Below are 16,310 nucleotides of genomic sequence, written 5' to 3'. Positions count from 1 at the left end.
CAAAGAATTTTTTTGAAGGAATGTATTTTATTCATTTTAAAACTTTGGGATGTCATCGTCAATATAGAAACATAAGCATAAACAGAACTTACATTCATTAACACTAGTGATTTATATCTCCTTAATCTCTCAGTGTAATGTAACTTCATATCGATACCAGGATACAATAAACTTGAGTGGGTCAGGTTGGGAAACCTGGTGAGTACATAGGGTTTTCAACCCACAATAATATAATTATGTTTAATCATTAAACAACTAACCCAATTACCCATCCCCATTATCTTCTTTATTTCTTAAGGATCTCCCCTAAGAATCATTTATTATTCACTCATTCAGTCCTAAGGATTTGTCCTAAGGAGTAGGCACAAAGTCCATCATTTCCAATGACACAACAAGCAATATTATCTATTAAGCACATCTGTCAATATTATCATTTAGGCGCAACTGCCGATATTGTCCTTCGGGCGCGACTGCTAGGGTTATGATGTCCTATATTAGGCGTAGCTACCAATACTATCCTTAGAGCGCAGCTGCTAGGATGTTTAGAAAATATCAAAAACATCTACATATTGTGGCGCAGCTGCCAATGCTCATCTATAGGGTACTAGGTCCATTGTTGCCAATGTTCACCCATAGGGCACTATGTCCATACTGCCAATGTTCCTCTATATCAACTTTTATCCCTCAATCATTCATCTACCCATGTTTTACCCAACATATTTTGTAGATATAAAATACATATATAGTTTAAATCATTTAAAACATATATAAAATCATTCATCTAACATAGATAACAAGTATACAGATAATATGCACACATAGCACGTAATTTATATAAAATACTTCATATCTATGTGTAAGATGAAAATAACTATGCACTCACTTGTTAAAGTGACGACTTGATATTCGAGAAGCGCTTCGCTTCTTAACAATATGATTTCCTTCGACGAAACAACAGGTTTTGCTAAAAACCGGATTCCACTGGAGTAGAGCTTCTGAGCCGAAAAGCTCTTTTTCTCGGAGCCTTAGGGTGCTCCGGGTCTTTCCTCTAGCAACTTGAAGTTACTAGGGATTTAGAGGGGTTTTGGGAGTCTAGAGAGAAGTTAGAGAGAGAAAGAAAGGCTTATGGTGTGAAGAAAATATGAAGGATTCACCCTTTATTTATAGGGGTTTTAACATAGAGTAGGCCCTAAGTTTTGTTCGTATCTTCCGCGTACAAGTTCCATTTTCTATGTTCTTTATATCCCCACGTTGGTATTTAAGAGTACTACAACTTTCATTTAGACGCCATCGGCTAATTCTCATTCTATCTTAGATTTACAAAACGGTATCGAATTTATCGCGCTCGAAGAGTAGGGACCATGTTTCGTCCATATCTTTAACATACGAGCTCTATTATTGACAATCTTTATATCCACACGTTGGTATTTACGAGTAATACAACTTTCATTTAGACTCCGTCGGCTAGTTCTCATTCTTTCTCAAATTTACAAAACTATATCGAATTCGTCGCTCTTGAAGAGTAGGGACTAAGTTCCGTCCATATCTTTCGCATACGAGATCCATTTTCGACTGTATTTTTATCGTTTAACTCCTATTAACGATATATTCATTTCTCGTTTAGATTATTTTGGCTAAAAATCAACCGATCTAAAATTCGAATTTCGGGTTGTGCACTGTTATGCTAATTCTTAGAAAAATCATAACTTCCTCATACGAAGTCAGATTTGGACGTTCTTTTGATGCACACTTTCGGTTTAACATATACTACGAATTTTGTTTAGATCACTAAGGCTAGAAAGTATTTTATCGTAAATTCACTTTTTACGATTCCCGGTGTCGTGCTGGTTTTGCCGTAAAACTTCAACGGGTCATTACTTCTTTGTTATAACTCGGATTTCAACATTTTTTATGTGTACAGAACCCTTGTGACATATAATATAACTTGGTTAAGATTATTTTTTCTAAATAATCTTCTATTAAAAATTCATTTTTGATGCTTATCGTCTCTAAATTGACTAGCTCGGATCTACGTCCCTTACAATTATTCCCCCCTTAGGACGATTACGTCCCGGAATCATCAACGAAATAGGGTTTGTATAATGATTTCATATGTTATATCTTCATCCTAGGTAATAACCGTGACCTCTATGTTTCTTCGAACGAGTATCTGACTCTTGGACTTCTTGACTGCAGGCGGTGCTTGATGTTGCACCCGCACTCTATCTTACATTAGGCTTTCAATCATGACCTTCCTGTCACAATGTCGACTCTTATTAGAGACTCCTTCTTCTTCTTAACAACTCAAGATAAGTTTCTTTCTTCTATTATCATAATAGACCGATGGGTCACGTTCTAATGACCTCTCATCGTATGATGCATTGCTTAGAATCAGGTCTTTTAAAGTTGAATTACAGAATAGACTATACCTTCCTTCATGTTTTAATGTGATTTAATCATCTCTTTGCATGTAGCACCTCTAGTTACAAGCTTCTTTAACAACGATCACGATACTTCTACTGATTACTTTGATTATCTTTCATTTCAATCTTCTGGCTTAAGTCGGATGCGACATCGGACTTGGTTCTCTGAACCATGGAACATACTCATCTTAGTCGGACTCGATTTTATATGACCACTAGGGTCGAAATAACAATCATCTTCTTAATCATTACCAAAACAATGGTAATGACATACATGAACAAAACGGAATCAATTACTAGCTTCTTGGTAACCTTGTGACTTTCCTTGATCCAAGTGTGAGTCTTGTGCTTCTGGTAGTATGGGCCTCTACTACCATTCACACTTACTCATACCCGTCGCAAGTATAGTCTTGCAATCCCCATGTTCTTATTTCTTCAAAGCACAAAACAATTTAATGCATACGAATGTGTCCAAATAACCATAAATATTTCTCTAGACTCTACTAGGACTTCTTCCATGCATATCTTTAAAAATAATTCTGCTTCAACTCGGTTAATGATGAAAACACCAGACAATAGGACAACTTTAGGAATTACACCAATCGGTTTATCATCCCACCAATCAAATGTGTACATTCGTACGTACCATACTCCTCTATACATAACGTTATTTTATCAGATGTATTCTAAAAGCAAGATACCAATCTTACAATATCTTCTGATATGTATCATTCACTATCATCAGTCTTCTCATTTCCTCCATTTATTCAATTCACTACGAGTCTTCACCAAGACATTATGTTCACGGAAGCATGCGTTCAGTGTATCGAAACGAAAATATAGATAGAGAAGATTTAGACGCGTATTCCTCCTTATTACTCCGAAAAGTTACATGCCCATTCTAATATGGTAATTAAACGTTTAGAAATCTAAACACATAAAATTTACAGATCTGATCGACAACAGACAATAGATCCGATCAAATAATGGCATCGTAAAGCATCACAAATCATTTAGCACATAAAGTAATTTATGCATCTTCCCTAAATGAGCTAGTGCTTGTGTCTATTCAGGTGTACTACCTAAAATATATTAGACACACTCCTCAAAATCATCGCTTAGCATTCTAAGTTTAAATCTAGAAATAAATCCTTATTCCTAGTTCGCTTAAACTAATGCTCTGATACCAACTGTGACATCCCCATTTTCTCGGACAGAAAAGACCGATTTGTTTATGATTTTTTTTTTAAAATCAGAGTATCCTTTTGAAGAAAAGTGTTGCGGAATTTATTCCCAGAAAAACATGATTAATACGTTATCAAAGCATTTTTTTAAGAAATGTATTTTATTCATTTTAAAACTTTAGGATGTCATCATAAGTATAAAAACATAAGCATAAACAGAACTTACATTCATTAACACTAGTGATTTACATCTCCTTAATCTCTCAGTGTAATGTAACTTCATATCGATACCTGTGAAAAATAAACTTGAGTGGGTCAGGTTGGGAAACCTGGTGAGTACATAGGGTTTTCAACCCACAATAATATTATTATGTTTAATCATTAAACAATCAACCCAATTACCCATCCCCATTATCTTCTTTATTTCGTAAGGATCTCCCCTAAGAATCATTTATCATTCAATCATTCAGTCCTAAGGATTTATCCTAAGGAGTAGGCACGAAGTCCATCGTTGCCAATGACACAGCTGTCAGTATTATCTATTAAGCACATCTGCCAATATTATCATTTAGGCACAACTGCCAGAATTATGACATTCTCTATTAGGCGCAGCTGCCGATATTGTACTTCGGGCGCGGCTGCCAGGGTTATGATGTCCTCTATTAGGCGCAGCTACAGATACTATCCTTAGAGCACAACTGCTAGGATGTTTAGAGTAGATCAAAAACTTCTACAGATTGTGGCGCAACTGCTAATACTCATCTATAGGGTACTAGGTCCATTGTTGCCAATGTTCACCTATAGGGCACTATGTCCATACTGTTGGATTAGATGTCTAAGCCCATAACTATTAATGGTAAGTACTTGACCCGAGAATATCATGGTCTATTTGGGTTGCATATCATCAGGACAATTTGTTCGGATGGACTTTAGAGAGAAGGTGTTATATATGATTTATTAATATATCATAAGTTATAATATATTAATATGAAATCATATGAGTTAATTAGTATTGATCAAGAATTAATTTGGAATTAGTTTAGTGATCAATAGAGACTAATTAAATCTATAGGGACTAATTATGTTAATTAGCTATATTTATGTGTGTTGGGCTTGTGATCCATGTTGGACTAACTTTATGTATGGATACATAAAGAGTTGGGCCACATGAACCATGGATCATAAGACCCATGGGTATGGATTTGGGTTATATCCATGACCCTAGAAATCCCACATATAAATACATACTTCATTGCTCAAAATCGCTACAAGAGGATCCTTGGAGTTCACGGTGGTTTTTGGATGCATGAAGATTCTCTCTCAAGTTCATCTTTTGTCCATGGTGTGTTGTGATTCCACTTGAGGCTTCCACACTATTGGGGCTAAGCTCTTAAGGCTAGATACATTAAGACATCAAGCTTCACCATAAGGTATGTTATCCTAACTAGATTCTTGATAATTGTATGCTAGTTATAGGTAATACCTTGGAAAGTTCATATTTGCATGTATAATAGAGAAAACATAGATCCAAGGTATTTAGGGTTGCATGATGTGACATTCCCAAAATCACGGCCAGAAAAGACCGATTTTGTTTATGCTTTGTTTGAAAATCAGAGTAACATTTAAAATAAAAGTGTTGCGGAATTTGTCCCAAAACAAAATATGATAAAGATTTATCAAAAGCATTTCCAAGGAAATGTATTTCATTAAAAGACTTGGGATGTCATGTTCGATCCAGATCAAAAGCATAAACAGTACAATATAATCCTTACTACATTATTTTGTATCTACAGGCCTATATCCGCAATCCCTCATCCAAAACATCACATCTATGCTCATGCGCCACTACCTGTAATACAAGAAACTGAGTGGGTCAGGCTGGGGAGCCTGGTGAGCACATAGGATTTTCAACCCACAATAAATAAGTTTATTAATTTCATCAATCAACAATAACCCGATTACCTGTTCCCGTTATCCTCACTTTATGTCCCTAAACACCTATCATAAGGGACCTAGCCTAAGGATCATCATCGGGATGGACACTACTGCTAAGGGGATTCCTCAGCAATAAATGTCCTTCAGGCAACCATGTGGGGGATGGAGTACACGGGTAAACACATCGTTCACAAACACCTACAGGTTTTGAGCCTGCTAGTGTTCCACTGGACTGTCTAGAAGAGTCCGTGGTCGTCATCCATACTCTGCTAGATGATAGAATCAACAACATCAACATCGAGGCCTCTCATCATTTTATCACACATCACCTATTACATCTACCCATGTTTTACCCCAACATTTTCGTAGATATAAAATACATATACATTTTAAATCATTGAAAACATGTATAAAAACATTCATCCAGCATAGATAGCAAGTATTCAGATAATATGCACACATAGCACGTAATTTATATAAAATAATTCATATCTATGTGTAAGCTGAAAGTAACTATGCACTTGTTACGTCCCAAAATTCAAGACTAAAAATTTCTTTTAATAAAACATTACTTTAAAGCAAAGTCATCATTCCAAAACATAATCAGAGTATTAATTTCCAAAACACGTGTTCGTTATCAGAGTAAACATTCACAGGCTGTCTAATCTATGGTGTGTGCCATGCGATCTCCCCGAGCTCTTCCCTCCGCTATCGGAAGTACCTGAAACCAAAACTAAAAACCGTAAGCAGAAAGCTTAGTGAGTTCCCCACCCTACCACATACCATGTATAACCACATACTGCACATACTGGGCCACGCACGCTATCCTGGGCCTCACCCCTACCTCGGGCCTAGCCCGCTACAACGGCCCCGCCGCTCCAGGCCCCACCTGGCTTCGAGCCCCGCTCGGATATAGATCTGTTTCACTTAGGCCTCTCCTGTCACAGGGCCTCGCCCGCTAACATATAATAGCACATAAACATATCACATCACATAAGCTAAACACATACTAATGGATCTTGTCCTAAGGCCTCGCCTGTCTCTGGGCCTCGCCCTTGTCCTGCTACTGATGAGTCATGGAACCCCATCCATACTCCTGTTGATAGTGAGGTACGGGCCCAGCCCACCCTCACTCCTTCCCTAACTTGGGCCTCGCCCCTGATCTGCTGCTAATAAGATGTGGAACACCATCCACACTATGCTATTGGTGAGTTACAGGACCTCGCCCACACTCACCTCCCTACCAGGCACATACAAGTATCACACAGACAACAAGTATAAACTATCACATAACCCATTCCTTGGGCACCCCCCGCTATCATTGGACCTCGTCCTGAATATCATACTAGCATACTGTGCCTAGGGCTAACCCCCGAGTCTTCTACTCATAACTACATGGGCCGACATTGTGGCCGTAGACCCATTCACACAAAAGGGAAACTCACCTGCACTGGCTGAACTTGCTGATGATCCCACTAGCTGCTGCCCGGCAACTTTCTAAACTCCTGCTCCACTAGCTCCCCGAACTACCAATACCAATGCAACACTTAGTCTAACTGACCCCCGAAAGACGACCAAGTCAACTCTGGTCAACGTCAAAGTCTTGGTAAAAGTCAACCTTCCTGGTCAACCCTACTCGTCAAGTCTGCCTATTGACTCGCCGAGTTCATATGCTCAGAGTCCTTCCATTCGCGACTCGACTCGCCAAGTCAGTCCATGACTCGCCAAGTCTACCGATTTCCGAGTCCTGAGCTTTCCAACTCACCGAGTCTACACTCGACTCACTGACTCGAGTCTCAACTTGAAGGGTTTGGGGTTCCGCGTCCTGACTCGCCGAGTCCAAGAACAGACTCGCCAAGTCCAAGGCAATCGTCATCCTACTCGACGAGTTGTTCATCCCACTCGTTGAGTTCCTCCTAATCTTCATGCTACTCGCCGAGTCCACTCAAAGGACTCGCCGAGTCCATTCAGATCTTCATACATGCAGAGGACTTTTGAATCATGCATGGGCTCCAAACTGTAGATCTACCCTTCCCAAGCCTATTCCTCACGTAAAGTTGCAAACTTTACGTGTAGAGAAGGAGATCTAGGCTAAACACACCATAAACTAGGGTTTAAGGTAAGGAGGCTCTACAATCAACTCAAGGACAGACACTTTATGCTTCGCAAGGCCAAAATATGCTTAGATCCAAAGTAGCAACTTCAGATCTGGCTTCTACCTCAAATGGATAGCTAATCATGGCTAAAAAGCCCCAAAACTCACAACCATAATAGATCTAAAGGAGGGAAACGACTTAATACCTTCAATAACTCAGAAAGTTTCCCCAAACTTCAGATCTAAGGCCAATCCTTGAAGCTTCAATGATTCCCCTCCTTCTTCTTCCTTCAAATCACCCAAAAATGGCTTGGAAGCTTGAATGAGCAACAATGGGGCTTAGGGTTCGATGTTTTGGGTGAAAGAGGCAGTAAAGGAACCCTAGGGGAGAGAATGAGACGTTTAAATAGGCTCCAAGTCCCGGATTTAGGGTTTTCCTCGTTCAGACCAAACTCGCCGACTCTCCTTGGCCGACTCGCCGAGTCGGTTACTTACTCCTTTCATTTTTGTAAGCATTAAACATTTCAATTCCATCATTTTTCTTGTTTAATTTGTTCTTAGCCATGTGTGGCTAAGAAACCCTAGTTTCTAGTTCTTGTTCAAAACATGTTGATTGCTTGACTTGAAGCATATGATTTGATGTTTGATTTGTGATTCTATTCTAGTGATTATGTTTTTTGTTTAAACTAGAATCCTTGAATTTGATTTGTGTTTGATTGGCCACTTTCATGAATTGAATTCTTGTGCCGTTAGTTAACTTTTAGGGCACCTAATCGTTCTATTAATTTAATAATTGGTAACAAGCAATAAATTTTCTTATTTTAAAACATATATCACATGTTTTCACACTTCCGAGCATACGAGAAGAAATGAACATTCTTGGGAAGCTTGTACAAAACTTAATGCAGTTTTTCAATACAATCTAAGAGCGTGTTTAGGTTGAATTAGTAAAGCTAGGTCTAGTCAAAGAGCGTGTTTTGGTTAGATAATTTGGCAAGCGAGAGGTGTTAGAGTGTGTTAATATCTTTCAGTACCAACTTAGAATAACAATCATGAATTACATCAAGTCATAATCAAGTTGAACAGCAACATTGAGAACTAGAACTGGAAGCACTTTTACAATTTGTTTACAGATCTGTTTCATTTTGTGCGTGTTTTGAAAGTAGATTGTCATTTTCATTATTTGACTTTTGCAAACAAAACCCCCATTTGTGACCAAAGTACCTTGTGCAAAAAGGTATAGACTTTTGTCCCGTATCTCTGTGGTTCGACCCTACTTGCCTTGTACTACTTTTTAGTGCATTAAAGCAGTGTATTTGGAGTCTATTGTACCCCTTCATTTGTTGGGTTTGACACGCCTAACAAATTGGCGCCATTGCCGAGGACAAGGTGTTACTAATTGTTTATGCCTAGATCTTTTCGTACAGGTACACCACTACCAATTGACTCGGAGATAGAGAAGACTGCAAAGAAGTTAAGGAAGCAAGCCAAGATTCGTAAGAGGCAACAGGTTTCCGGTACTTCTTCATCATCCAATCCCCCGGTCATTAACATCTAGGAGGATATTCCCCTCTCAAATGTGTCCACATCCAAAACAGAAAGTCCATCACCTTCACCTCAACCATCCTCATCCAGAAATACCACCCCACCCTCTTCACCTACTCATTACAGCCCAAACCCTACACCCACAGAAATTTCAACCACTACTCATACCATGGGAGACAACAATGGAGGGAATCCACCTCCAAATCCACCACCCGAACAAACACTTCGCCAATGGGCGAGGCAAGAGGTTACTCAACAACCTCTTTGCATCACCTATCCGGCAGCCACAAACCTTGAATTGAAATCCGGTCTCATTCACTTACTCCCAACCTTTAGAGGCTTAGCAAATGAAGATCCTCACGGAGTTCCATGTTGTGTGTGTTGGCATGAAACCACACAATGTCACTGAAGACCAAATCAAGCTTAGGGCCTTCCCCTTTGCAGTGCAAGACTCAGCAAAAGATTGGCTTTATGACCTTCCACCGGGGACGGTTAACACATGGGTAGATCTTGCACGCCTCTTCTTAGACAAATACTTCCCAGAAATGAAAGCCTCAGCCCTAAGAAGAGAGATAATTGGGATCAAACAACACAAGAGAGAAGCCTTTCATACATATTGGGAGAGGTTCAAAAAGCTTTGTGCCCGTTGCCCAAAGCATGGTATTAGTGAGTATCAAGTCCTTCAATACTTTATTGAAGGCATGACTCCTTGGGAAAGAAGACTTCTTAATGCTTCAAGTGGAGGATCTTAGACTGACAAGACCCCAACGGAGATTTGGGATCTCATAGAAAACATGGCGGAGGATTCAAAGCATACTAGTCAAGATGAAGATTGGTACACAGATGCACCTCGAGGTGTAAAAAAGGTGCACACTCCTCAAATTGAAGCTCAACTATCCGAGTTGACTAAGGTGGTAATGATGCTTGCTAAGGACAAAGGTGTGTAATCCGCACCCCGTTCCTGTGGCATTTTCACTCAAGTGGGACACCCGACTGATATGTGTCCTCAATTGCAAGAAGAAGAATATGAACAAGCAAATGTTATAGGAGGCTATTCTGGGTATAATCAAAGAACTTATGATCAACCCCGAGGCAATCAAGGGTGGAACAACAATCAAAACATGGGCTATCAACAAAGACCACCACCCCATTACCAAGCTAGGCCTCCATTCCCACAACAAAATTATCATCCGAGGCAACCACAACCTCCTCCTCAACAATTCGGATCCTCAAGTATGTCCTTAGAAGACATAGTCAAAAGCCTTGCCACCAGAACCCAAAGTTTTCAGCAAGAGACCAAGGCAAGCATCAAGAATCTTGAGCAACAAATGGCACAACTTGCTCAATCGGTGAGCAAAATGGAGAATCAAGGAAAGCTACCTCCTCAAACTGAAAAGAACCCAAAGCATAATGCTTGTGCAATTAGCTTGAGGAGTGGAAAGAAATATGACGGCCCGAAGATGCCTGAAGAAGAAGAAGAGGAGTTGGTGATAGAAGAACCACCAAAGAAGGATGAAAATAAAGAAGAAATGGTGGAGAAAAAGAAGCCTGAAGAGAAAGAAGCAAAGATCACACCACCACCTTTTCCATCAAGATTGAGCAGCAACAAAAAAGAGAGAGAAGATAGTGAAATCATGGCAATGTTCCAGATAGTTAAAGTCAACATCCCTCTCTTAGATGCGATCAAACAGGTACCTAGATATCCTAAGTTCCTTAAGGAACTTTGCACATCTAAAAAGAAGCTGCGAGGTAATGAGACAGTGAAAGTATGTGAAAATGTGTCTGCAGTTTTGCAGAAAAGGATGCCCTCAAAGTGCAAGGATCCAGGTGTTTTTACCGTTCCTTGCAAATTGGGAAACTTGTATGTCCCTCGTGCTATGTTAGATTTAGGTGCTTCAATTAATGTTTTACCATACTCTGTTTATAAATCTATTGGCATGGGCACTTTAACAAAAACAAGGGTGATCATCCAACTTGCAGATCGTTCTATAGTACACCCAAAAGGTGTATTAGAGGATGTTTTGGTGCAAGTTAATGAGCTTGTCTTTCCTGCAGATTTTTATGTGCTTGATATGGGAGATGATGACCATCCATCCTCGAGTTCCATACTTTTAGGTAGACCATTCTTGAAAATAGCAAGAACAAAAATTGATGTCTACAATGGTACATTGTCCATGGAATTCGATGGGGAGGTCATCAACTTCAATATCTATGAAGCAATGAGGTACCCAAGTGATGTTCATTGCATAAATTTTGTTGATATAATCCAACCTTTGACTGAAAAGTGTTTTGAGTTGACTAACCATGATTTGTTGGAGTTAGTTTTGAGCAGGAATTTTGATAACAATTCAGTGAAAGAGATTACATAAAATTTCAAGCTAGATGAAGAGTTGCTGAAAATTGTGGAGAGCATGGAAGAAAAGAAGAAAATGAGGTATGATAATAGCAGCGTGAAATTGCTCATTTCTGACACAAAACTTCTTCCTTCCGTTGTGCAGGCACCTAAGCTAGAATTGAAGACTCTTCCAGATCATTTGAAGTATGCGTACCTTGGGGAAGAGAAGACTTTGCCTGTCATTATCTACAACAAGCTGTCAATTGCAGAAGAAGATGAGTTGGTGACTTTGCTGAAAAAGTATAAGAAAGCTATTGGGTGGACAATTGCTGACATAAAAGGGTTGAGCCCTTCCTTGTGCATGCATAAGATCCTCATGGAGGAGGACTTCAAACCAACTCGAGAGGCACAAAGAACACTAAATCCACCCATGATGGAGGTGGTAAAGAAACAAATCATGAAGCTTTTGGATGCAGGTATGATTTACCCTATCTCAGATAGTAAATGGGTGAGCCCCATTCAGGTAGTGGCGAAAAAAGCCGGGGTCACAGTTGTCAAGAATTCTGAGGGGGATTTGGTGCCAACCCGTGTGCAAAACGGGTGGAGGGTTTGTATTGACTATAGAAAGTTGAATGCCTCAACGAGAAAAGACCATTTTCCCTTGCCATTTATTGACCAAATGTTAGAGAGATTGGCGAGTAAATCTCATTACTATTGTCTGGATGCTCATGAGAGATCTGAAAGAGATCATGAAACCCTACTTCAAGCACTGGCTGAATCACGAGCCGACATCATACAACTCCGAGTACGCCAGAGGGTGTACGAAAGACACCTACTTGATATGGAACGTCAACTGGCTAAGCTGAGAGTTCGCCAGAGGGATGACCGTCGCCAATAGTAGATGCCTTACTTTATTTTCCTTGTTAAAAGGAATCGTTTTCTGTCTATGCCCTATGTGGCATTTTTCTATGTAACTATCTTGTATTGTAGGCCCTTTTAGTTAGGCCTTTATGCGGCTAAAACCTTTCTACCCTAGATATGATGTAAGACCTTCTACAAGGTCAACTTTTCCCGAACTTTTGCATCCTGAATATCAAAGATATTGACATTCGGCTATCTTCTGTGTCATTCTTCATTCAAATACTTTCATCATGCTATCATGGGAGTCTATCTGAAACCCACTCTAGTCGAGTTATTGAACCAGGGTAACTTAGCTCAGGGATAATTCCCAATTCTTCTTCAAGGGTTGGATCATGTTAGTTACCAACCGATGGTACCCTGTTTGAGACGTCAAGCATCCTAAGACCATTCTAAGAACTTACTTCTACTCTGTACTAGGACTGCATCATAGGGATGTAGGTCAAACCCCCGAGAACATATTGCTACTCATTACTTAAGCGATTGAAATTCATCTAGGTTCAACCATACTAGCTCACGAACTCCTTTTCTTTTCGTGTAACAAAATCATGTCGGCATCCGGAAATAGTCAGCCGAACGACGAAACCCCTGCCTTTCCTATAGACGCCGCTACTTTCCAAGCCACGGTTACAGCTGTCGTGATAGCTGCCGTGACAGCTGTCCTTGCAAACCGCAGCGCTATCAATGCAAATAAGACTGATAAAGGAGTTGACAATTCCGATCGTGGTAACGATCCGAGAAATCAACAAATAGTAACAGTCGCCAACCCCCAAAACAACAACACAGAGTTCAAGAAATGAAAATGTCAAGCCCAAGTGGAACGCAAGCGATTTCAGAGGATTGCCATGCAACAGCAACCAATGGCAACCCCTTCTATCACAACACCGGTCAAACGATATGAGGGAACACTCTCGAAGTGTGACCGATGCAACTATCACCATAAGAGAATTTTCCGAGTATGGCAATGCAACAATTGCAACAAGATGGGGCACATTTCTCGTTTCTGTAGAACTACCTCCACCATTGGAGCTAGCCTGGTTTGCTATAGTTGTGGTGAGGCAGGGCACTATTATAGAAATTGTCTAAAAGAGAAGATCAACGAAAGCAACCGTGTCCCCATAACTCCTACTCGACACTTCACTTCCACCACCGATGTTGGCGCTAGCCAGATATGTCATTTATGTGAGGAGATGGGAAATCTCAAGAAGGACTGTCCAATAGCAAAGAACTCGGGCTCAAACAGGAAGATTCTAAGGATCACAGCTGCAGGAGAAACTACGTCGGACCCTCGTTAGAGTATCAAAGGCGTTCGTTGTAACAGACTTATAAACTGTTTAAAACTAGTGCAACTCGAGTCTTATCTTTTGCGAGATCCAGTCAGTAAACGGATGCTCGTGTTGCGTATACTTGTCTTTTGTAGTATACCTAGTTTGCAGCGATAGTCTTGTAGTGAATCTGTAGTACTGTAACCCGATCAAAAGTTGCACTGTTGGTTTTTTTCTGTAATGCCTTTATGATCAAGTCTAATGTCTTTATTTCCAAGTGAGTCTGATATTACCGTACAACTAGATTCAATTTGATCTGCACAATACCAGCTTCATACGTACATCTCTTTCTCCGTAAACATCTTTTTAATGAAGCCGTCATTTCATAACTCGGAAGTACTCATGCTTAGAGTACCTCATGTTTCTTATCATTTCCGAAGAAACCTCAGCAAACCTCCCCGAAGTACCACTCGTACAGTACGTCAAGTTTAATCCAAAGATCAGTACGGTTGATCTATCGCGGAATAATGTATACACAAGGGTGGTATATAGTCAAGGTTCTACAGGTTTAGAATTGATGATTCCCCTTTAACTTCTTTTCCTCGTTGGGATGTGAGCTTAAAGAAGAATCATTTATTCGACTACCTTTTCAATCTTAATTATATACGACTCGTATATACGAGATTGTGATTGATGAACCATGTATGAATTCTTAATATGAACTTCAGGACGGAGACTGCCCAAGACTACGAGTAATCGCATCGTCATGTGAACAAACTTAGAACTCAGTACGACTCTTGTAACCAGATCGCTCTACAGTCTAACACCTACTGAGATACAAGAACAGTCCGGACAACTTAGCGAACTACTCAGCAATAGAATTGGAAGACCAGACTTCTCACCCTGGAGAGCTCTAGTCTTATTCTTCCAGAAGTAGACGGATTGTATCATATGTACATAGACTATCAGGGACTCCGTCAAGATTTCCATTAGAAATCGTTATCTCTGCCTCGCATAGATGAATTGGATGAGCAAACGCAAGGAACAAATTACCTTTCAGAAATGGACCTGAGACCCGAATATCACCAGTTTCGAGTGTTAGCGAAGGATGTCCCGAAGATGACCTTCCGAACTCGATGTGGACACTTCGAGTCCGTAGTGATACCCCTCGGATAGGACCAATACGTCCGTAGTATTCATGAGCTTAATGAATAGGGTACGTCATTCTTAATTGGATCAGTTCGTCATCATCTTTGTAAATGACTTACTTATCTACTCTCGTAGTAAAAAGGAAATCATAAAGAGCATCTACAACAAGCCATGGAAACAATGCGATCAGAGAAGCTTTGCACGAAGTTCTCTAAATACGAGTTGTGGAATTGAAGAGTCAAATTCCTAAGACCCACTATTAGTGATGTGGAAATTCTTGGGGACTCTTTCAATTTATCAAAACCGTTGAGAATTTGTCGGCACTTAAGACGCCGACAGAAATTTGCCAAATTCTAGGTCTCGCAGACCTACTGTCGTAGTTCATTTAGAACTCCTCGTAAATTATGGAACCTCTTACGACTTTGACCCAGAAGGGAGCGACCCTTGACTAGGAAATGAAGCAAAAGGGAGAAATCCTTGGAACTCCACGTGAGAAACCAAATTCCTTTGGAAGTCTCACTCTGAGTAGGCTTAATACGCTCCGTAAAGCTTGAAAAGCTATATTCAAGAGAGTTAGGACCTCCGAGATTCTTGCCAGAATCGACCCTGTATCTCACAAACTAAACCTACTCCGCAAGCTTAGTAACATGAATTCTACCCTCCACGTCTCGAACTTGCAAAGTATCTATCCGACGAGACTCTTGAAATCCCACTCGAAGAGATTGAGTTCCCCAAGAGCCTCACCTTCGTGGAAGAACCGTAGTGACCATGGACCGAGGGGTCATGCGATACAATCATAGCCGTTTTCCCATTAGTGAAGGTTCACTAGAATGCCAACCAAGGACTTGAATTCACTTGGGAGCGCGAGAATCAATCGTATAGTGAGTATCCCCACTTCTTGTCTCGATTATTCATGCCTAATCCGTTACTTAAATTCTAATTTCGGGACGAAATTCCTTCTAACGGGGGGATAATGTGACAACCCGAAATTTCTATTATGTACAACCCTTTACTTAATTCAGAACAATTTCTGCTAATTTTCAAGCTTTTTGGAATAAGTTTAAGTATTTTAGGATTAGCACTCTAGGAGAAATCAGGAGAGAGGATGCCCTAGGTTATATTGTGCGAAAATAAAGTTCCAAAAACTCCAAGATTTTGGAGTTTACGGCCCAAATGGCTTTTGTACCGTAAACCCCAAGAGTATATATATGGCACTTAGCCATTTAAATCACTTTTTCACTTTTCAAGATCCAAACGCAATTCTCTCTCAAGTAGCTTTGAATTTTCCTTCTAGATCTTCAACCTAGTAAGTGTTTCTAACCCTTTTAAGTTGGTATATCACTTAATCTAGTGTTTTAACACACTTCTATCCGAAAAATTTGTCCAAAAGGCTTAGTCTTCAAGTTTCACCAAGAACACACACTAGTGTTCTTGGACTTTTGGCTCATTTCAAGCTTCTAT

General features: G+C 40.0%; 1 protein-coding gene across 1 annotated transcript; it reads left to right on the top strand.

The window, feature by feature from the left end:
• The first annotated feature begins 10,180 nt into the window (after positions 1-10,180).
• Positions 10,181-11,551, top strand: LOC111920381 (mediator of RNA polymerase II transcription subunit 15-like). Its single transcript, XM_023915947.2, has one exon. The coding sequence runs from the start codon at positions 10,181-10,183 to the stop codon at positions 11,549-11,551; it is 1,371 nt and encodes a 456-aa protein (XP_023771715.2).
• The last annotated feature ends 4,759 nt before the right edge of the window (positions 11,552-16,310 follow it).

The sequence above is a fragment of the Lactuca sativa genome, chromosome 9 (assembly GCF_002870075.4).
Source record: "Lactuca sativa cultivar Salinas chromosome 9, Lsat_Salinas_v11, whole genome shotgun sequence".
NCBI lineage: Eukaryota > Viridiplantae > Streptophyta > Magnoliopsida > Asterales > Asteraceae > Lactuca > Lactuca sativa.
Note: the sequence above shows the minus strand (reverse complement) of the source record. Positions and strands in the feature narration are given on the sequence as shown.

Excerpts from the sequence above, each read along its gene's own strand:
- LOC111920381 (XM_023915947.2), top strand. The coding sequence starts at position 10,181 with ATGTGTCCTCAATTGCAAGAAGAAGAATATGAACAAGCAAATGTTATA.